Raw genomic sequence first — 23,644 nt, forward strand, 5'->3', positions numbered from 1 at the left:
ATGCTTGTGCTATGGATGTTGTCATTGAGGATTGAATAAATACTACTTTTTGAAGTTTTGTTTGAAAGAATTAGTAATTAAAAGTTATTTTTGCTTGGTAAACCATATTAAACAGATATTAAACCGTATTAACTGGTATTTTACATCTTGAAGATAGAAAACCTTAAGTGATTTTATTATAGATATGCTGCATGAGGCAGAAGTACACATCCCTTTAACACTGTGCATTGATTAGACCCCTAATTTCTGGGAAGCAGGGTCTTAAAGCTGCCTTTCCCAATCCTGAATTGGGAGCACTCTGTAGGAAATTTGCCATGTACTGTGTTGCTGCCTGACCTTAGAGAATGCACTTGGAAAACCTGTCTCATTATGAAATGTACCATTTCACCATGCAGTAATTCAAGGGAGTGGAAGGAGAGTTTAAGGGAGAACAGTAATTGCAAAGGTATCTGATTAACTAATGGGTGATCTTGCACATAGGAAGCATGGATTGTTAATAAACTGTTAGTCTAAGAATGATTCAAGTAGGCAATATGTTTCTTTTTCCTTAAGATCTCTTTTTTTCTTTTATTCTAAAGACAGAACTAAACTCTTACAACACTGATTAATGACATCCAATTTTGTGGTTATGTCCCCTTATTTCTCCATTAATCTCTTTCTACAACATTTGTAATTTAGTTCAGAAACTGCATCTGGAGAAGCAAACATTTCTGGGATCACAGATTAGTTAAGATTTTGCTCCCCACTGGAGATTTGTGGGTAGGAGCTGCAATTCCATTCCAAAATCTAATTAAAAATCAGGTACATAGGAAAGTAGTGAAAAATCTTACCCATAAGAAGAATGTCTGGGAGCTCTGCTTTTTAATGAACTGTTAGGCTAGGAATCGAATACACAAGCAGTATGTGCAGGGTTTTTAGGGTTTTGTTCTTCTCTCTTCACAAGGCAAACCTCAACTGTTACATCATTCCTCACTTACCAGGCTTACTGGAAATCTCAGTTTCTCTGCACTTTCCAGAACAGCCACCCTAATGATTTTGTAGTGTTGGATCGTAAAATGTAGGTGACATGGAAATAAGGTCAGCTAAAAGGATTTCCTGGGATTTTCATTTGGGAATGAATTCTGTAGGACACTTCACCACAGTAGTTTTAGGGACTGTTAAATTGTATCTGTGTGTATTAGCATCAGCAGCACTTACCCGATGACTTGTTGGGCACTACTAATTATAGAAAGAAGGCATAAATTTTAGTTAGGTAAAATCCACTCAATACCTTTGAGAAAGAGGCCATCTGAAAATTCACCTTCTCTAACTTGGACACTAGCTTTAGAAATGTTCATCTTAGCAGATAAGATGCTAGTTGTCCTCATTATATATTTTTATATTCCCGGGGGCACTTAGGAAATTAAACCAGAAATGTTTGAATAATGTACAGAACTTTGAGCAACATAAATCAAATGAAGGTATTGGATACAATACCAATGCAAGTCTGTCTTGATCTCCCTTTCTGGGCTTTTGAAATTGGTGACAAGATAGTATTTCCAGAAGCTGAAGTCCATTTTGTCAATACTGTGTTCACATTGCTCTTTTAGAGGCAACTGACTTTGAATTGTTTCTCACATCACATAGGTTCAAATATTGGTCAAGTTCTAAAAGCTAATGATAAACTATTTTAGGTAGATAGGGCAGAGAGAAGATCAAAGAAATCATTATCACCAGATGATGTAACAGGATTTTTGGGGTGGATTTTAAGGTATTTGGAAGGAAATTAATATATGAGGTAATTTTATGAGTTAGTCTCAATTGATTTATCGAACCATTAGTTCTTCCTACCTTTGATGTGTGGCTCCTGTGAAAATTACAGGATTCCCCTGTTGGTTCTTTCAGGCTACTGCTGACTTCAACAGAATCTGAATGAACTTGAAATATATGTCTGCTCTGCAAACACAATCAGGCAACAAATGAATCTCAAGACAACAGACTAGAGAGGATTTCTAGGCAGCCATTACCAAGCTCTCAGACTTTTCCATAAGCCTCGTACATCTTAAGACAGAATAAAGATTTTTATTCCTGTGTAAGTTGCCAGGGGCATAAGAAGGAAATCATCAAGGTGGAAACATGCATTCACCATGTCAGCTCTTAGTCCCAAATGAAAGGAGGATATCAATACTTTTTCAGGCTAACACATTAATTTACTACAATAGATTGGAAACTGATGCAAGAGGTCAACCAAAGCAGTAAAAGGCCTGCCTGGCCTGCAGGCTTCTACTTACTGTGTCCTTTTGCTAATTCTTGTTTAAGTCCTGTGATCTTCCTACAGAAAAGCAGTCAAGTGTGATCATGTGTCCATCCATATCCAGCAAGTGCAAACATGTGCTTCATGCACCATCTTAATTGCTTAATCAAGCTCCTTCTATTGTGAGGCACAACCATACAGAAACCAGATGGAAGATATTTTTATCAGGCGGGCCACAGGACTAAAGAAACATGGTCACTGAACATTGCTGTCCTTAAAAACCCCAGGGCTGGGATACCACTGCATCCATGCATCCTCCCCACAATGTGATAATTCAGGCAGCAGCCACTGTCATAAACCCAGACTCAATCTTACCTCCCCTTTCAGATACCAACAACCTGGGCTTGATTAAGGGACATAAGCACACATTGACAATTATTTTAGAGGAGTTTATATAAAAGAAGGTTGAGACAGTTATTTTACATTTGGAATTTTGGTTAGTTTTGGTTTTTTTTTTTTGGATTCGTTAGTTTTGTGGATGATTTTAGCAGTTTGCATAGCATAACCCCCATAAGAGACTAGTGCAGTATTCTTTTTGTTTTCAAGTGGTAGGAAAAAGTCTGAGTGTATTTGAGCTGTTTTCTCTGCTGTTTGTCAAGCCTGTTATAGCAACGGAGGTTTTAACTTGTTCTCCTTATTTTTATGTTATAAAGCACTTAAAATTATGCATTAAGCTAATGCTCTGGTAGGTTCTACATCAAATCACCAGTAATTGTGCTTTTGCAGTCTTTTCCACTAGAGGAAAAGGCTTCGAGTACTAGTTTGATTATGCTGTGATCACTGCTTTTACTCCACACAATATAAGAGGAGCAAAATCCTTGATTATAATTGCAGGCATGTTTATTTAGCCAGGCACTTGCCCAGTCCTAATTGACAACCTAAATTGTACAGCATGGTCATCAAAATGGGCAAGAGCTTTTGTGAATAACTCATGGCTTTGACAAACATTGTATCTGCAGGTTTGGTGGCAAAATTGGTGGCAGCAGTGAAATATTTAAGAATTCTGGTATTTCAGCTGCCAGAACTGGGTTTTCAGTTAGCATCCCAATAAGATGGAGAATGCAAGTTCATGTTCTAGTCTCATGGTTTCTTCCACTGGCTGCAGACTCAACAAGACAAATGTACATTAGTCTATATTGTCAGGGCTATCTTTGCAAGCAGATGGGCTAGAAATCTAATTAAAAAACCCAGAAGCTTTGATTCTGGCAAAAAAATAGAAAAGTCTCTAGGACAACTCTAAATCCTCTGAATTAAATGGATGTTCTATGTCAATGCCATTCTATTGTCACACTTATAAATAAAATATGAAGGGGTCTACTTTCACATAGACCCATAAATGGGCTCATTTGTGAGTTTAATAAAGCATGTGTATTCAGTACAATTAGATAAGCATATGTAGAGAGCAATAAATGATTCCTATATAAAATCAGCACGTGTAACAGAGAATGTATCCCAGCCTGGATAAATAAGCACATGCTTAGATTATTAACTGATCTCTCTTAAGCTTTTTAAAATTAACTCTGAGGTGGCCACAACTATTTGTAATTTTTCTGCAATTATGGATCTTCCTTGTGTCTGAAGATGTGGTAGATACAATATATTCAATGGAAGAATGCAGTGACTTCAACAAAGAGAAGTGTGGTATCATGCACAAGAAGGGGGTGAATAACCCAACAAGGTTCACCTGACTCAGTCTCATCCCTTGGACTACAGTGCTCCAGCCAAGTGTAAAAAAAAATGCATAACTTGTGAAGCTGTAATTGCAAGGAAAATAGCTACATGTATTTGTGTTATCTCAGTATCAGGGACTCACATGCCACAGGCTTTGCTTAAACTGGGGGATGTGTCCAGTGTGAGGCACTGAGGTTTGCAGAGCAGCTCTGAAATGGATTCTGTTGATCCTTGCAGTTGTTTCTGGCAGAGTGGGGAAGGGGTAGCTATGGTTGTTAAACTTGCTACAGAAACCCACCACATTGGGCCCATTTCTGCACAGGATATAATACTGGCATTAGTTTAACTCACAGGTAGGAAACCCATTAGTCTGGTGGAATAGATGTGGCCTAATGCGTGTTTCATGTGCCTATTCCAGGCCAAATGAGTGGCTCAGTATTAGGCCAATATCCTTAGGTGCAGTATTTCAAGAACCTGCTCTCTCTGATTTTCAATACTGTGGGCTTGCTGACATCTACAATAAATTGTAAGTTCTCTGACTAGCAGATTCCTATCATTACTGACCTGGCATATGTTAATTTGTCAATATAATTTTCAGGTCTGTCAGCAGGAAAAGCACCACGTAGGGTATGTAGTTCCTGAGATGAATAGGTTGATGATCATTCACATGTGGCACTTGTAGATGGATTTGCCAGTGAAGTTTTATTGTGCTTTTGATAGAGAAGCAATATAGCTAATAAGGAAAAGGGAGCAGGCAGTTGAAACTGGGAAATTACTTTTCAGAGCATTTATCTGAACCTGCTTTAGCTGATAAAAGAGTTCCTCTGGTTTTTCCAGTTATTGCTGACTGATAGGCAGAGGTACTGATGGAGAACTGAAATTATTTGCAACGTGCTGAAAGTTCAGGATTGTAAGGGAAGCAACATTAAAACTGCATTGCCGTGACAGCAATGTGTGAGTTCCCATCAGTGTGGGACAGTGCCTGGCATGATGGGTGCTAAACCTGAGGAGACACACTGGCACCTGAGGAGCTCAGTCTCCTGCAAAGATGGGAGAACCTGAGGCTGGAGAAATACCTCAAGGGATCTTGGGAAGACACTCAGAGAATGTTAGCTCAGAGAGTGACTCACCTGGGGTTTATTGACTCACCTCACATTTATTGCCAGGGTTTTGACTGTTGGATTCATTTTTGCTTTCCAGAAGCTTTTTAGATTCAGCTTTCTCACTCTGGGTGTAAACAATGTCTTTTGGGTCTTCTACTACCTTTGAAATACTGAGTTATCAACCTCTTTGTGCTCAGTCAGCTCCAGTGATTTTGATCTCCCCCACATTTATGTCTCCACACGTGAAAAGGGATGATACCTCACATCCATGGCTTCATTGGCATGGCTTTGCCCCTCTTGCTAGACACAGTGAGAGAGCCTGGCCTTTCTAGGAGGCAGATTCAGAATAAATTGGATGTGAGCTAGAGGTTTTGGAGCTGGGTTGGAAATAACTCATCAGTTTCCCCTGTCTCCTGAGGACTCTGTAAAAAGGACTTTTTCCACTCTCGATGCCATCATGGTAGTTTTTTGAAAGAATGAGTAAAGTCTGCTGTTTGAATGAATACACAAAAATTGATTTTACAAGTGTATCTTAAAGCATAGATTGATGTTGTAGCTTCAGAGCAAGTCCTTCTGGATGTAATACAACAGGCAGTGTTCACCCAGCCTGGCATGGCAGGAAGCATCTATCTGATAAGTGAACTATTTTAGGTAAATCATTGTGCCTACAAGAACCTGCTTTGTTTGTGTACGGGTGGAGCTCAAAAAGAAAAAAAAAAAAAAAGAGTACCACTCATTTATTAGTCATGGTCAGTCCTCAGTGTCCAGCCCAGGGAAAAAAAGAAGCATCAGCTTTTTAACTGTGCAACTCTAAAGAGAATTGAAATTCTTGTAGAGTATCTAAGCACACCCATGGACCATGGAGTGTTTCTGGGTTTCAACCATGCCTCCTGACAGATGCACTGGAATCCAGTGTTTCCCCTTATGTCTGTGGATTCTGGAAAAAAATCCTGTATGTCTTAAGGAGTAGTTATGCCATTTTTGCTTAGAAGACATAAAGTGCAAAGCAAATCTCATGCTAATTGCAAATGCTCGTGCTCATGCAAATCTCATGCTGCAAAACTCTGCACTGTAAATGGGCAGAAGCTAAGACAGTTGTGGAAGAATCTGCTATTTTGAAGTGCAAGTTTTTAAGTGAGGAAAAATCTAAAATATTTAGAAATTTCCTACAAACATACCTCTAAAATGTTATGTCAGTCAAAATATTTTGATGAAATTCAAAGTTTTTTGATAAAACTCAAAGTAGACTGATCAAAAAAATGGAAAAAATGACAAAGAAATCATCTTAAAAGGTAAACCAGAATATTTTGCTCTTATAAAAGCCTTTTTTCAGTTTTAAATTCAGTAATACTTTCATGAGAACCTGCACTCATCATGAAATGTCTTACTTTGAATTGACGTGTAGCATCTCATCTTCTCTCCGTAGCTCCTTATTTTAATTACAGTTCCTCAGTAAATGGGTGTGCATTGCTCTCCTTCACTGCCAGGAGCAGGGTATGGGAACTGACAAGTGCTTACTGCAGGAGATGTCAGTTCTATGTAGAAAAAGTGATTTTACCATCTTTGAAGAGGTTTTTTTCCTCTTGTCACCTCTGAGCTCAGTCAAGCTCTGGATCAAACGTGCAAGTCGCAGAGTAGTCAAACCTGCCTGCATCAGGAAGGAATTTGGCACGGTGTCTGCCTGTGGACATTATTGGATTTTACCAGGTGCTGCTGTTGACTGTCTAGACCTACATTAATCATTCTTTGCATGAGCTGAACATGTTTGCAGGCTTCTCTGTGCTGTAAAGGTCTTTCCCCTGTGGGTTTCTCTGCCTCCCACAACGTGTTTCAAGGAAATGTATGTATTTGCAATCTGGAGGCTTTCCACTCTGAGGTGACTGTTTTATGGCACTGACTGGAATTCCTGGAGCTGTTCACCCTGCACCATTCACTCACTTGTTAAGTCACTGATGTTGAAAACTGATAAATTAGGACGCCGTGTCTGAGAGCCCGAGCACTCGTTGCCCAGATGAAGTATCCCTTTCCTCACGTGAAAATCTGACAGTGCTGACCATAGACTAAACTTGCCCATGACAACATGTGAAACAACCTTCATGGTCTCCTTGCTTGAACTGTGAAAAAAAACTCATAGTACAGGCAGAAAGATCCATTTATTTTCTGAATCTTAGGAGTTTTTATATATATTTCTTATGCATCTATTTCTCCTCTGGAATCCAATGGATTTTAATCTTCAAACTTGCTTCCAATAGCCTCTGCTCATCCAAACCTTTTCAAGAATGGTGTGTTTCTATTTCAACACAACCCTAATATTTATTTTTTCTAGCAAATTTCAATAACATATAATTTTCATTTGGTAAAGCATTTTTGTTTTGTTTCTGCTAAATCATCTCAAATGCAAGACTTTAAATGCTCAAGAGAGAGTTGAATGGTACTTACTGTTCAAATATTTCTTTGTTGTAGTAACAAATTTTTAAATGTAGCCCTGCTTTACCAAAAAAACAAAGACCTGATTAATTTCATATTTATCTCAGCAGCTGTTTCAAGGAAGACCTGCCAGATATTGATCCAAATATAGTAGATGTGCAGCAACAAAAGGGGAAGAGGGTAAATGGGTTTAGATGAAGGCATCATTTACCAGCAGAAACTTAACAGGAATGTGAAAAATTATAGCATTTGTCCTCCAGATTTGGCTTTAACAGCTGCGATCATTTTTTGGACACAGCTGTGTTTTATATCTTTGCTATTTGAATGAAGACAGGAAGCTTCTCAAATAGTGTTTATTTGCTCAATTAAATAGGAGGCCAAATGCCTGCAGAGCTTTGGGTCCCAGTTCTGGTCTGGGTTGTAACAATGCAGATCAGGATTTTTACCTGGGTAGAAGAGAGCTCAACACAGCCCTGCTGAACCCTGACAGAGATGCCAGTGGGACCTGCACCTCTCAGAACGACCCCCCAGGCCCTCATGGAACCATGGTTGCATATTGGAAAAAGCTTTTCTTACACCTAGCTGGTGTCTTGTTCTTCCTACCTTACATCATTTTACAACAGAATTGCTTGGAGCTCAGAGCCATTTTTCTTAGATGTAAAAATTGAATATCAAAATGAGTTACTTGCTTGAGAATATCAGGAGGACCCATCTGGCACCAGTTAGCTCCTGCTGCAGTTTATGGGATTTTTCTGCCTTTCTGTTCCCTTCCTGTTGTCTTGGGGCCAGAGGCAGGGGTTGAACGTGGATGTTGTGCAGCCCACACATCTGCATTCTTGTGCCATTCACAGACACACCTCATGTCCCTCAAGAGCAGTGGCTGGAAACCAGAGACAGGAGGTTTGTCTTTGCCTGGACCTCACTGGCTCCAAGTCTTTTTACAACATGTCACTGAAATTTCTCTAGATCACTGCTTTATGTCCAGCTCCAGCCACTGTGAAACTGGCTTTGATTTTTTTCTCTCTCTTTTTAAAAAAGAAAAGTGACAATGAGCAATTCCTTTCCAGTGCTGAAAGAGAATAAACAAATTTAGGTCACAGTAAGGAAGAAAGGATTAATTGGAAGTGGAGTCTGGGTGGCTGTTTCTTCTCTAATTGCAAAAAACCATTGTGAAACCAAGTTCAAAAATGTAAGAAGGAAAATCTAGGATGATGATTGTCCTCCTACAGTCCTTTAGGTAGCTGAAGTTCTCTGGTGGGAGCTTGCTGTGAATTGCATCCAGAGTGATGGTGCTCTTGGGTTGTGCATCACTAAGTTCCTCCCCTGGTGTCTGATATAGCAGCACAGAAGGGAGATGTGAGGATTAGGAGTCACGAGTGTCCCAGGATCTTTGAAAAGATAATCTGTCTCATGCTGCTGAGCAGCCACTGTCACTGGGGATGTGGGTGACAGCTCAGAATGACAGCACAGGAGCACATTTCTTAATTGGGAAAATAAGCAAGGTACCATTTGCTGAGAAGTATTAAATAGAGCAAAGGATTTTAATAAATAATGCTAGTTCAGGAGTGCTTGGCAAACAGGTCTACTAAAAATTGCTTTATCTGGTCCTTTAAATGTACTGAAAAGTAAATTATGAATACAGGTACTGACTGTTTCTATTGACAAGGTGAAGTTCAGGCTCGACGTGGTGATGTGAAACCAAAGAATGAAAGTCTGTAAGTGATGCTGATTATAAGCCTCTCTGTCTGGTTTTATTTCCAAGCTGAGTAAATAAACCACACACAAAGTGAATAAAAATTTGCAATTAATCAAAAATATTAACACATAAATCACTGAAGTGATCCTTGGTGCATTTTGATATGGAAGCTAGGCAGCAGAGTTAGTAAGTTCTCATATGAAATGAGGCCTTTGGGATAACAGTTTGTGCTTGGAAGCTTTTACATACCTGCTTTTCTCCTCTCCCTCCCCCTTTTCCACCCTCAGCTTGGGAACCAATTGGCTGACTACAGCCACATTTATCAAAGGAAGGGTGATCTCAAAAATAATTAATTTCCTGCAGATTTTGCTCCCATGTATTGATGCCTGAAGAGCTACTTGTTATTCTGACAGTGTCTCCTGACAAGGTTATGCTGACCTGCCTTAAAAGAGACCTTGCTCTCCCTGTTAACAAATCATATTTAGAATGAGATGCTGGACATGTCAGATCTGGGCTTTTAGTGGTCCAACAGGAATGCTAAATGTGCTGCTTCATCATTAACTCATGACTGCAAAATGGGAGTGGAGATATTATGTTATTTCAGCTAATCAAGTGCTGAAGCTTCCAAACGCCAGAAGCTTGGGCCAAACCATAAGGATGAAAAATACACATAATCAATAGGTATCTGGAAGATTAATCAGAAAGCATGAAGTCCTTAAATTCATTTGGTACCCAGCAACCCAGCTCTTGCCAAAGAAAATACAATTTAGAGCGTGCCTGAATTAAAGAGGAAATTTGAGAAAATAACCTTATGAATGTACCCTAGAAACCAAAATAGAGGCATTTATTTTTACAAAATTATCACATCTGCTTCTGAGTTTCAATTGTGTCCTTTTTTTTTTTTAATCCAGATCATAAGTGTTATTTTCACAAATATTCTTGGGTATTTTTATTAGACTTAGAAGATGGTCTTTGCTTAAAAGCAGTGGAGCAACTGAAATGACTTATCAACTATCAAACAATTTCTGCTCACCATTGCAAATCTAGTCCAGATGAGCACAGCCAAAAGGCTGATGGATTGTCCAAATACCTTGATTTGAGTGTTTTTTCCAGTTTCTGGTCAAATATCAATACCGGAAAAAATTAAGCAGCACAATCAACATTAATTGCCATACTAAAGTGGTTACTTGTGTGTAATAGATATGTGTATTGATGTATCATCTTGGGAGCCAGGAATAAGGCATGTCTTGCTTGGGAAATGTGGAGGAACCTTGATTGCTACTGATGCTTTTCCCGATCAATTGCTAAATTGGGAAGGGTTGGAGTTGTTGCTTTTAAGCAATAAAGTTAATAAGCATGGCTGGTCCATTCAAAAGGAGCCTCACATCATTTCCTCAATCTATACTGAGGTAACTGAAGAAAAATGACTGACTGTCAGAGATGACAGATTGTCCCAGATTGCCTCACCAGAGTTTATCAGAGCTTCATTATGTCTAGGCCAATTTTTTAGGATGCTGTCAATAGCTAGAAATATTTGGATAATGCAACTTTTTTTTTTTTTTTTAAATAAATTGCCCCACAATTATGTTAGCCTTTTGTGCTTTCACATCCATGTTCACTTTTGGTTTTGCAGACCATTATTACTCATTATTTTTAATTCCCTGGATTTGCATTTATGGTTTCCTGAAAAGTAATTTATTGGAATTTATTCCAGGTAGTTGAAGACTGTAGTATAAATATATTCAGCTGAAGACCTTCAGCAAGGCAGGCTCCTTAAACAAGCACAGCATGGCAGATGGTCCCTGTCCTGAAGAGGTTACACTCTAAATAGTTTTCTTATCTCACTCTTCTTTCTTTGAGATATTAGTACCTGATTAGAATCTGGCTACCTGTTTGTGCAGGGTAAGTGCTCTCTAAGGCACCCTCTCTGCAGCAAGCTCTGCAACTGAAAGTAGAAATGATGAGCAGGCAGCTTTCTGTCTTGCAACAGTTTAAACACCGTTAAATAATAGTTAAATACCTTGAGTACTGCATCCAGTTCTGGCCCCTCAGTTCAGGAGGGACATTGAGATCCTTGGAGAGCAAAGGAGAGCAACGAGGCTGGTGAGGGGCTGGGAACACAAGCCCTATGAAGAACGACTGAGGGAGCTGGGGGTGTTCAGCCTGGAGAAAAGGAGACTCAGAGCTGACCTTATCACTCCCTTCAGCTTCCTGAAGGGTGACTGTGCTGAGCTGGGGTCGGTCTCTTTCTCTGGGCAAGAACAGACAGAACAAGAGGACACAGTCTCAAGCTGTGCCAAGGGAGATACAGGCTGGAATTATGGAGGAAGTTTTTCACAGAAAGAGTGGTCAAATACTGGAATCGTCTGCCCAGGGAGGTGGTGGAGTCACCATCCCTCGATGTGTTTAAAAAAAGACTGGATGTGGCACTTGGTGCCATGATCTAGTTGAGGTGTTAGAACATGGGTTGGACTCGATGATCTTAAAGGTCTCTTCCAACCTAGAAATTCTGTGATTCAGGTGCTAATTTTCTGCAGAAAATCAGAGCAATGTGGAGTTATCACTGTGCCGGGGGAATCAAATTGTGTAGATGAGACTAAAGACCCACAGATCTTGTACAGGTTAGTACCATTTATCACATTAAAGAAAAAAATTGTAAGTAGAGTTATTTCTTCAAGAGTGTCACCAACACTCTTGAAATAGAGTTGGATTTTCTCAAAATGATAAATACTGCCCATTTGTATGTTTCCTGCACTACAATTGAAAACGGACATCCACCTTTGCACTTTTATATTTCATACAGGAGTTTACATGCCTGTGTGATGAATGAAGTAGGGAAATTGTCTTTCTAATAAAGAGTATTGTTTGGAATTTTGTATTATTGGTGTAAGAGTGATTACATGTTGATGTGTTTTGAACATAAGTATTCTGTGATTATTCTTCTTCCTTTCCTCCCTTTCCATCCCTCTTTCCCATCAGTTTCATACTTGAAAATGTACTAAGCTTGTTGGAAATTTGGTCTAGTTACAAGGATTGTGGATAGAGCTGGTAGTGAATAACTGCTTGTTCCAGGGAAAGAATCAGAAAGCATTCCCAGCCTGGGAATAGTCCTCAGGATCATTGACCATGACTGTGTCCACCAGAAAAATCTGGGGAATCATTGCCATTTCTTCTTCTACTGAAAACCTGCTTGAAGTCTCCAGAGGCAGTACAGTGGGAGTTTGGGGTGTTTTGGAGCATTTTTTTACACACACACGCTTAGGCATCATGTGCTGATGGGAGTGGGTGGCAGTGCTGCCTGCTCCCTGCACTGCTTCTCTGCACCTCACAGGCCTGGAGAGGCTGCAAACCTTCAGCAGACAGACTCCAGCCTGTATTGACATTTCTTGGTTCCCTACCTGGAATATCTGTTCTAATGCAGGGTAAACTTCTAGTCATGGTGGTATATAATCAAGGGTGCCAAGGTATCACACTGCCTTAGCTCTACAGCTAAGTTGCATCTGTTTGTGTCTAAGACTTCAGGTTCATAAACAGAAGATTTCAGTCTTTTAGGACATTCCTGTTCTGCTTACTGAAACAGGTTTTATCAATAAGTATTAACTTACTGTTTTACATCAAATTAGGTAAGTTGGCAGGTTGGCCATGGTGAGAGGAGTTGGAATGAAGCTGATATTCTCTGTGCCTTGCTGTGGTTGCAATGGATGGTGGTGGTGTATTTATTTATTTATATCAGAAAAGACAGATTGCACTTAGCTGTTACGTGTCCTCTCTTGGGGCTCTCCACGTGTCTGTATGGCTCCTGCATCTCTTTGTCAAGTGTTTGAAGAAATCCTTGGGAAAGTGTGTTCAGGATAACAGGGATCAGTGATTTGGCAGAAGTTCCTGAAGTATCCTCTAAAGCTTTGCAAGAAAAAAAGGAAAAATAACACAAAACACAAACCCCTTTCTATTCATTGCTTTCTGATTTGCTTCCTTGTCTCAACACTTGTTCCAAAAGGCAAGAGGTGGTAGCACCCCCAACAAAGCTTCTTTTACAGCCTTTTCTTTGGCATTAGTTATGAAAGGATCAGATGTCTGACCTTTCAGCAGTAGGTAAAAGGAGAATAAAAATATCTGTATTCCTGACAGTGTTTGGAAGTGCCTGGTCTCCCTTGTTTTCCTTTGCACTGGCTGTTGTATGCAGTGTGCTCTGGATGTGCCAGTAATATTAAGGCAGAGGACCAAGCTTGTTGTCTCTGAGTGCTCCTGTCTGGAACTATGTTGAGACTGTTCAAGTTAGCAAACTCTCCAAATACATCCATCCAGTGTGCCTCCTTTGAAGTATATTCCTGTCCTTGTTCCAGCCCAGAAATCTAGTTATAAGCTTTATAGAACTGTTTTCCACTGAATATGTAGGAGATGGATCTTATTATCAGAAAGCTTGTTTTAAGATGTTAAAGAGGTAGAATGCAGTGAAAATCCTCCTGTGTGTTTGTGCACTGGGAATATTTCTTTGGAGTCTTAACAGTTTTACAATTTCTATATTATACCCGAACCACTTTTTCTGAGGATTAATACTACTGTGTCCCTTGAAAAGTTATGCTAAAAGCTGCACAGACTTGACTTGACATGTCCTTTTATTCTGTCTCCTCTCTCCTTGTGAGGAAAAAGAAGAGATGTGTTTGCAAGGGAATGCTGTGGTGTTTTTGGGCCCCATGCATTGCCAGTGACCAGGCCAGATAGCTGCCTTGGACTTCTGAGAAGGGAGGAGCACGGGCTGGGGGAAAAGTCTGACTGCAGATTGAAAAAGGTCCTGCAGCATTTGGAAGATCAGTTGTGAGGAAAAAGGGCCCCAATGATAACAGTGCACATGCTGAGTCACAAGGACCTTCCTGACAAGGAGTAATTGCAAGGAATTTTTCTGGACATGACACTTTTCTGGAAATTCAGCTTCTTAAAGGGCCTCTAAAAATGAAGGCACCCAAATTTAAAAGTGGTGGTAATGCTAAGGCACAGGACCCTGCTTGTTGACTTTGGCTGGGTTCAACATGTTGAAAGCAGAATCCACTGTATGTACGCATAAAGAGCTTCTACACAGATGTGTTTGATTCTGTTACCAATTGTGTGAAAGTATGTATGCTTTCTAGTGAATATTTGAATTACACGTGTTTGGAAAATTAGAGATTAAACTGTAATCTAGACACTTGCATTTCATGTAAATTACATTATAGCCCATTTAATATGACCTTTCTTATAGCCTTTACACTGTACTATCTCTTGTCTTTTATGTTAATCATTCCTTGCTTTGCTCTGAAGCACCAAACACCAGCAACAAAAGCCAAGTGTCACTGTGGCTGCCCACAATATTAATTATCTTGATGTGCTTTTATTCTTGCAGTGAAGATGTTTGCAAACGAGGATTCACTGTTATTATCGATATGCGGGGATCCAAATGGGATTTGATCAAGCCTCTCCTAAAAACCCTTCAAGAAGCCTTTCCTGCTGAGATTCATGTTGCCCTGATTATAAAACCTGATAATTTTTGGCAGAAGCAGAAAACAAACTTCGGCAGTTCCAAGTTCATCTTTGAGGTGAGAGCCATGTAGAAATTAATTGTAAAGCATAATTTCTGATAAGAACTTTTCTTCAGGTAAAAACTCCCTGTGATTGAAAGCAAAAAATACATCTGAGTGCAGGAGGGGGCTGATGCCCTGGCATCAGGTTGTTTTCTGAGCACACTGTTGAAATGAGTTGCATATTACATCCCAGAGGTTCACATAGTTAATTTTGCTGAGAGGTTTTTTTTGGTGGTATTTATTTTTTGTGATGTTGCATTAAGTCTTTCCTTTGTTTCTCATAGGAAAAAAACCTCAAAAAAACCACAACACCAAATCCATCAAAATAATAAAGATACAGTTTTCTAGGTGCAAATGTATGAGTTTGTTAGTTTACCTCTATCCATCTTCCACTAGTGGTTTTTTTTTTTTTTGGAAAAGACATTTGCTAAATTTTCACCTCTTTCATTTAATTTAAATTTATAGTTCAGAGATAGCATTAACAACTTGTGTGAATGATAAGGTGCCTCAGGCATGTCCTTTGAGAAGTAACCAGTATATAACTGCATAATTAAGGTGAATTTACTAGCTTTGTTGTTGATGAAGACAAACCAGCTGTCTTCTCTGTAGCACTTCAGTTTTCTGTGAATTTCAGCTTCTTGCCCAAAAAGAAGCTGAAATTCAGGTGCACGAAGTGCTCATACATCAATCATGCCATGCCATTACTTAGTCAATGTATTGTTTTTTAATAATTCACTGAGAAACACTTATATTGTTGGCTGTTTTACCAATCCATTAATTCAGAGAGACACAGAGGTTTTGCATCTCTGGAAGGCAGAAGAGAATTTGGTTATAGCTCTTAACATTTACTGCAATGGAAGACTGTATTTAAGAAGACTGTATTTAAGTATATATTTAAGTTCTGTTGAAGTCAGTGTGATATAAATGTGTCCTTATCTTCAACCTGTTCTTGCAAGGACCCTTGAATTGCTCTGTGGAATTAGATCAGTGTTACTCATTAACACAATTTTTCATTGTTATCACATTTTAAATGCTTGTAAATTTTTACCCCTGTTTCACATAATCCAGTCAACTCATAAATTTTGCTTTGATTAAATAAGTCTTTGCACTCCTTGGTACCTTTGAGGACAGATAAAGTAACAGAGTTCAAGTATGTATTTTTAAAAGATTTGTTTGATTAAAAAATTAATAAATACCTTCTGGAGGCTTGACATATATTTTTATTATGTGGAGTTGTTGTGATGATAGCAAAGAGTAAACTGTGACCAAGTTATGCTTCATGTTTACAGCTCTGAGTCTGTATTGTTTAAAAAGCTCTGGATTCATTTGCTGGAATGCATTAAGGGTATTTTCATTTTGTGTGTGTTATCAGTGCCTTTGAGCCTTAGTCTGTCTGCAGGGCTGTTCACAGGGGTGTCCAATGGTTCACAAATTTTTGGGCTGGAGGAGGAGAGTCAGTGCTTTCACTATGTATTGGACCACCTGCAGACACTCAGAATCACAGAATGGTTTGAGTCCTTCAATTCCATGATTCAAACAAAGATTTCCTGAGCTGTGGTCCACCCTGCAATATACACACCACAGTCAAGGAACTTCTATTGAAAGGATTCTTTTAAGGCCAGATTTCTCTTTTGAGCTAAAGGGAGCATTATGTGTGTGCCAGGGCACTGTGGGACCCTTAGTGGACTCTGATGAGCTGGATTTTGGGGACTGAAATTCTGGCAGTGTTTCTGTGTCACAGTCCAGAGTGAAGCATGTACATAGATCTTCACCCAGAGAGAGAAAGGAAAGTGCTTGTTTGATGTATGTGGATTCCAAAGTTTTCTGTCACTTTGAGAAATGGACCAGGCAGCTTATTTAGCATTAATTCAGAGGTGCCTTCAAGACTATTTTCCTTCTCCTGCAGAAGGAGGCTAAACAGTGGACGGCACTTAGAAAATTGATTTCAAAAAGAAGGATGAGCAATGCCTAGGAAACCGTATGCACCTACCTGCCTCACTAAAACTGTTTTCATTAGAGTTTGAAGAACTACATAAAAAATCAAACCTGAATAAAGAAAATTTCTGCTGAATTTGAGAAATGAAAAGCCTTTCTACTGTCTCATAATGTCAAATTCTCTGCATGATTAGAGTAATGTTTCCATTAGCCTGACAGACTGCAGGGGGATGCCCTAGTGTTAGCCATGAAGAGAAGTATTTCCCTGACAGGCAGTTAAACTCTAAACTGAATTATCTTCGAGGTTTCAGTGTCCAGGTCAGGAGGTATAAAAATTTGAAAATGCTCTGAAGCAGCATACTTACCTTCCCAATGCTTGTTTGGTCCTCCCACTGTCCTCCTTTTTCCTCAAAGCAAGGAATATTGCAAGAACATTTTAAAATAATCTTTCTCCTGAAATTAAGTTCAATACAATCTCAATTTTAATACATTGCAGAATGCCTGATATTTTTGGATGGATACAAATTGGAAGAAAAAGCCTATTGTTAACCTTTAACCAGTGGATAGCCTACTATTTTGGACATAATTTAGGATTATGGTCAGGATTATACATGTTTTTCTTTGTAGATGTCTTCTACAAGAGTTCTGTGATTATTGGGTGCCTCCATTTCTGAAGAGCACAAGCTCTGACATTCTTTAGAGGCCTGATCTTTAGGGGATAGATGTGCAGTCACTGATGAAGAGAAAAGCCTTTAAGGGCTGCCAGCTTGGGCGTTAACATGAGAGCACTGAAAATCTCTAGTTACATATGAAACCCTTTGCTCCTAATTTCAGAAAGTATTTTGTCTAAAACTAATGGGAAAATCTATCAGTTGCTGTGTCCTTAAACTGTAATCTGCTTTCCAGACACCCAGTGCTTTTCTCCATCACCAGTTACAGAGTCTGAATGAATTAAAACCATTTCTCATTGATCGTGTATGATTCGTGAGCAGTACTTTCTATTGGCAATAAATTCTAGTTGTTAATACTTCAATGACATTTCACTTGCACATTGATTTTAGCTTAATTACATTAGAAATTGCTAATATGAAAGAGTGGCAAAAAGTCAACTGGAATAATTTGGAATAAGAAACCCAACTGTTAAGGCAGTTTGCAATACCTGCTTCAGTTCATATACATGAAACTTTTGCTTCTGTGTAGCTGCTGCTAGCTGGGGTGTAACACAAGAAGCAGAGTGCCTGCAATGCCCTGTACCCATTTAGTGAACAACCATGTCCAGATATCCAAAAGCTGCAGTAAGAAGTCTTCAGTGTCCAACTGGGCTGATGAAATCTCTGGCAGAAGCATTTTCACTACATGTTTTTGATAGTCAGGCCAGATCTTTTAATGAGTGACTAAATAAATAAATATATGCCATTAGAAGCAAAATTTTCTGTCCAATTAATGTATTAAAATTAAACACAGGCCTTGACATCCTTTACAATGTTCCTTCAATTATGGATTGATGAGGAAAATACTTGCTCCATGCTGTTTGTGGGTTGTGCTGTTAATTCTGATTGGATGGTCCCTGATTTAAATGCTGTCCTTTTCCCTTCCTTAGACAAGTATGGTGTCTGTGGAAGGCCTGGCAAAGCTTGTGGATCCTTCTCAACTGACAGATGAGTTTGAAGGGTCCTTGGATTACAACCACGATGAATGGATAGAGCTGCGTGTCTCCTTGGAAGAGTTTTTCAACAGTGCCATCCATTTATTATCGAGGCTGGAGGATCTCCAGGAAATGTTGGCTAGGAAAGAGTTTCCAGTTGACGTTGAGGGCTCAAGAAGGCTGATTGATGAGCACACACAGCTTAAGAAAAAAGTGATTAAAGCTCCTGTGGAAGAACTGGATCGTGAGGGCCAGAGGTTATTACAATGCATAAGGTCCAGTGATGGTTTTTCTGGTAGGAACTGCATTCCTGGAAGTGCAGATTTTCAAAGTCTTGTGCCAAAGATCACCAGCCTTTTAGACAAGCTGCATTCTACCCGGCAACACTTGCATCAGATGTGGCATGTCCGCAAGTTGAAACTGGACCAGTGCTTTCAACTCCGACTTTTTGAGCAAGATGCAGAGAAGGTAGGGAGTAATCTGTTCCTTTTTTCATGTTTTAAACAAGACTCTATTGCAAGGGTGACCGTTTTTTTCTGTAAATGCTAACATGAGGTGTTCATCACCAGTGCAAATTTCATGTTGCCAGCAGATACACTTTACGTGACTCGTAAACCAAATTCACCCAGCTAACTGTAGCAGGCATACTAATATCCAAGAGTAATTTTTCTGTGTTGCTTTTGGTGAAAGTTAATCTGCTTTTCTGTCATATAATGAGTATATTTGGTAGACATTAGCACAAGGCCCTGGCTTTTTTTTTCAAGCTTCTTTTACTAAGCTTATGAATATATTTATCTTCTTGTCACAGCACCGAAAAGAGAATGTTTTTGCGGTTTGATTCACTATGATTATTGTTTGCACTTCTTGGAGTCTGTGGAAAATTTAAAGTATGGGTTTCAGGAAATTTACTTTAGAAAACCATGTAGCACTAAAGCCTTGGCTTTATTAATGCAGAAGTGCTTGGCACCTTTTTAGGTGGCACATTTAAAATTCCAGGCCACAGAGGTGGGGTATTCTCAGGGGAAGGTACTGAGCTCTCAGACTTGTGTCTATCTAGTCTGTATATCCATCAAAAGCACCAATCTCTGAATCTTCTCTACTTAATGTATTATCCAGTTGTTTCACTAATGTGTCTGCCTGGACAGACCCAGGAGGAGTTGCAGAAGAAAAGCAGACTCATGAGCAGGGGGATCTCATGAGGACGGTTTTTTTAATCAGCTACTAGTTAGTCTTATTTTAAAACATCACTAAGAAGCACATGGCTGAAACAAACTTAATCTTCATTAGTGCAGAACAAGATACTTGACATTGGTTTTCAATGCATTTGCTAAATATTTCTAAGACTTGCTAGGACTGAAAAAGCTCCACCATTGTATAATCAATCCTGCTGTTGGGAAAACCTTGAATTCAGATGAGTCCCTCTAAAATAAGAGTCACTGCAGAACCACTCAGGGATGCATAAGAGCAGAGTTTTAATTCCAAATGCTACAATAGTAGCATTATCCCTGTTCCTTCTGTGTCATATGCTACAAGGAGGACTCTCCCTTCTGTCCTTCCCAGCAGTGGCTGTACTTTGGTGAGTGCATCACTTTGGATTTTCAACTTCTTTGGGATTATTCAGATGACCACTGCTTATTAATATAATTGTATAATTTATTAATTATTCAACAATATTATTAGTGAATTATTATAATTAATAATGTTAAAAGCTGAAAGGCTCCCAAGTCAAGTCAGTGTTTGAGAAGTCCTTGTTGCCAAGCACTGTTCTGTGGCATTGAAGGAAGTCTCCAAGGAGTTTCCTTTCTACCTCCTGCACAGGCATGAAAGGATGGTTTGATATAAGTCTAGGCAATGCAACAGCAAAGCCCTTTGCATGTGTTATTCTGAGATTTATATGTATAAGGTCTAGGCAAGTCAGAAAATGCATGAAATTTTTGAGATGAAGGAAGAAACAGAATGTGATTTCTGCCTTTGTAAAAGTCTTGAGCAATTCCAGTTTGACAACACCAGGATTCTGCTCTTCTCTTCTTTGTCTGCCTCACATTAACTAAACATATAATCAGCTTCTCCCTGCTCAGGCTCTGCTTGCCTTTTCTTGACTTCTACATTTTCTTAAAGAATATAAAATATTTTCTTGTTTTATATTCCCAAATCTGTGCTTTTAATCTTCTCAGTTTGTGAGTCCCTAAAATTCTTCCCGGAAGGGTTTCAGACCCTTTAACATCACATTTCACACGTGTAGACTGATGTAAAACATTGATGTGCTTTTCCTCTGTAGCTGCCTTTCTCAGGTCTCTTTGAAGTAGTCTCACCACCTCAGACTGGAAAGTACTTGTTTCATAAAATGTCCAGAGCTAAATCCAGCCCGAGTGCTGTCTCCATGTAGAAATAGAAATACACTGTGTATTGAATTTTAGAGTTTCCAGGTACCTTCATTTTCTCAGTTGCATTCTACTCAGGTATGGTAGCAGAGCCCAGTTACTCTTCATCTCCTGGAGAGAGAGACAGCTCTTTTTGTATAACCTGGACATGTAATTTAGTTCTAATCAAATGATAACTCTAATAACCTGTGAAAGCTCAAACTCCAAGATAAAATTCTGAGCATAAACAAGGTTTCAGGTCTTTTAAAATATCTCTCTATATTCATTGGATGATATTTCAGGAAACCTGTTCCAATAAGAAGAAAATGGAAAGGACTTTCATTTTCTGAACATCTCTGATTTCAAAAATTTCAGGTGTTCTCATTGCCTGAAAAGTTCCTTAAAAATGGGGGAAAAAAGGGACACAAGGACTAAAACACACAGTATTTTAAGGAAGATTAATTTTTGAACCCTTTGGTACTACAGTACCCCAGGTTTTAAAAGCAAATCAATTCACTTTTCTTCCTCCTAGAGATCCCCTGTATTAGAACATTTAGAAATGGCAGACACTGCCTGGACACACAAAATATTTAAATTACATGCATTACAACTTACAGAAGTCTGTATAGTTGTGTGCTGAACAACTCATATTATTGCCAAAATAAACAGAGGGGATGGCAGTCAGAGCCTGGGCTTCTCCCACTCAAATCAGTGAGAGAGAGCAGGGCTTTCTGTAGAGAAACTTTGTCCCCATTCAGGCCTTTAGGGTTTTATTTTCCTGTGCTGGGGCCAAGGGAAAGGAAAAGTGGGGCTATCACATAGGCACAAGCAGTGCAGTGAGATTGAATCTCCAGATGGAGACTGGAAGCTCCTTGAAGCTCAAGTCAGCAGGCAGGTCAGCCATGTGGGGAGCTTTGGCAGAGGGGTGTGAGGAAGTTCACATGCTGTGCAGTGCTGACTGTAATGATCTGCTGATAAATAACACATTTCAGCTGCTGGCGAAGCCCTGACCCTCACTGTTCAACAAATTTATTCCTCGCCAGCTAATGGAGAAATACATATGTACAGATATATATATTTTTGAAACTAGAACCGAGGCTTTACTGTGTTTTACTGGGTAACAGGGAAAATATTTTTAGTCACCAGTAACATTAAAAAATATGTCCCAGTCTAAATTGAATATTGTTTGAAACAAAAACCCCACAATCAACGTAGATCCAAGTATTGGAACTATCTGAGAAATGATAATTGGTTGGTGGAAATCTGGACAGGGAGAAGAATTCAGGCAAGAGTCCACATGTTTTACACTTGAATAAATACCAAAAAAAGACAAAAATTATACTTACACTCTGTACTTTCCAGCTTTTCTGGAAATCATTTGTAACTGGCACCCAATTTGACTTTTGTAGGAATTTCCACATCATTTTCTGTTGGTTCCACACCAATTTTACTACCCCAACATGGATGTGAATGAAAACCATCTATCATGATGTAATCAGCGTTGTCCATGTTAAGTATAAACAATACAGTCACCAGCTGGACTGAGCTGAGGGCCTGCACTGTAAGCTGCTCACAGCAGAGCAAGGAGCTGCTCTATCACTGTGGGGGTCAGCCCCAACAGGAGGCAGAGGGGGCTTGGCGTGTTCTCCCTGTCCTCACCTCCCCTTCTGCTTCCTGACTTCCCACACAGTCCACTACACAAAGGAGATCTCCAAAAGAAGGAGTTAGAAAATGCCACAAGTGAATTTCATTGGAAGCTTGCGGTGGGAGAAACATTTTATTTGGATCAGGCCAGCTTTGTAGAAAGTCTAGTGGCAAACCACAGGCCACATCTAGTCTTCAAGGAGCAGTGAAGTAGCAGGCTTACAGTTAAAACCATCAGCCCCGTGTAAACCAAGGCTTCCCTTTGAAAAACACAGCTCTGCCAGTGATTTTCCCTGTGGAGCAGGCGATGGGAAGCTGTGCAGGCTGCTGGGGCTGCCCTGGTGCTGCTGCTCTGCAGGGAGAGGGAGCAGAAAGCATGGATAACTTGCTGCTCCTACTCCACAGCAGCTGTAGCTCCCATTTCCCAGGTGATGTGACCAGCCTGGAACAACAGAAAGAGTTCACTGAGTGCAAGAGTGATGGCAATGTGATTAACGATGCAAAGTTCATGGATAGGAGACTGCTTTGGAGGGGGGTATAAGCAAATGGTTAAGGGGAATAGGGTGCAGTAACAGTTGCAGCAGTTCTCCTGCATCCTGCTCCCTGTGCTGGTGTGGGCAGTGAGACCACAGCACTGAGCAGACACTGCCTTCCCCCCTTCTCACACCCACCTCTGGCCCCTTCCTCAGGCAGGTCTACTTGAATAAGGGAACTGATGTGTTATTCTACTGAGTTGGTGCTATTAAACTCAGGCCCCACAGAGTGAAATAAATAATGTGACATTAGGTTTCTCAAGGAAGAAAGTCACAGATATGTCAGCTGTACTTGACTCCTGTCCAGTGTACAGTTGCAATTCCTAATGAAAGTATTGGGAAGACTCCTATTGTCAGCATAAACACATTACACCCATTAACTAAAGGTATAGCCATTCTGAAGTGCCAGATGAAATTTAGGAGTTCCTAATTTAGAATGTCACTTAACACTAGGGAGAGTTAGTCTAGAAAACTACAGAGAAGCTCTAGTTCAACAGCAAAGTCAGTGGGAGAGAGGAATATCCAAGAATATATAATCCAAGTATTTGAACCATGCTCATACTGGTTTTGGAGGGTTACACCTGCCAAGGGTTCATGTTCCTCAGAAGGGGAAGAAATGTTCTGAAAGCTACTCTTTGTCTAAAAAGATGCAAGATGGCTTTGGTGGATAATAGAATGCAAAATGTGGAAATGCATTATGTGATTTAGGTGGGAAAAGATGGCTTTAAAGAGGAAACATTGATATCTTGATGTTTGAGAGAAAGGAAACTATCAGTACATTT

The 23,644-nt window shown here is 39.6% G+C and overlaps 1 protein-coding gene across 3 annotated transcripts in view; it reads left to right on the forward strand.

Moving 5' to 3' along the window:
* The window catches only part of LOC129122828 (kalirin), a 400,978-nt gene that overhangs the window by 174,017 nt on the left and 203,317 nt on the right, over positions 1–23,644 (forward strand). For all 3 annotated transcript variants that reach the window (XM_077181667.1, XM_077181668.1, XM_077181666.1), the window contains exons 5-6: positions 14,568–14,760; positions 18,281–18,793. In XM_077181667.1, coding sequence (XP_077037782.1) covers positions 14,568–14,760; positions 18,281–18,793 — 706 coding nt within the window. The remainder of the gene's footprint in view (positions 1–14,567; positions 14,761–18,280; positions 18,794–23,644) is intronic.

Source organism: Agelaius phoeniceus, chromosome 7 (assembly GCF_051311805.1).
Source record: "Agelaius phoeniceus isolate bAgePho1 chromosome 7, bAgePho1.hap1, whole genome shotgun sequence".
NCBI classification, from domain to species: Eukaryota; Metazoa; Chordata; class Aves; order Passeriformes; family Icteridae; genus Agelaius; species Agelaius phoeniceus.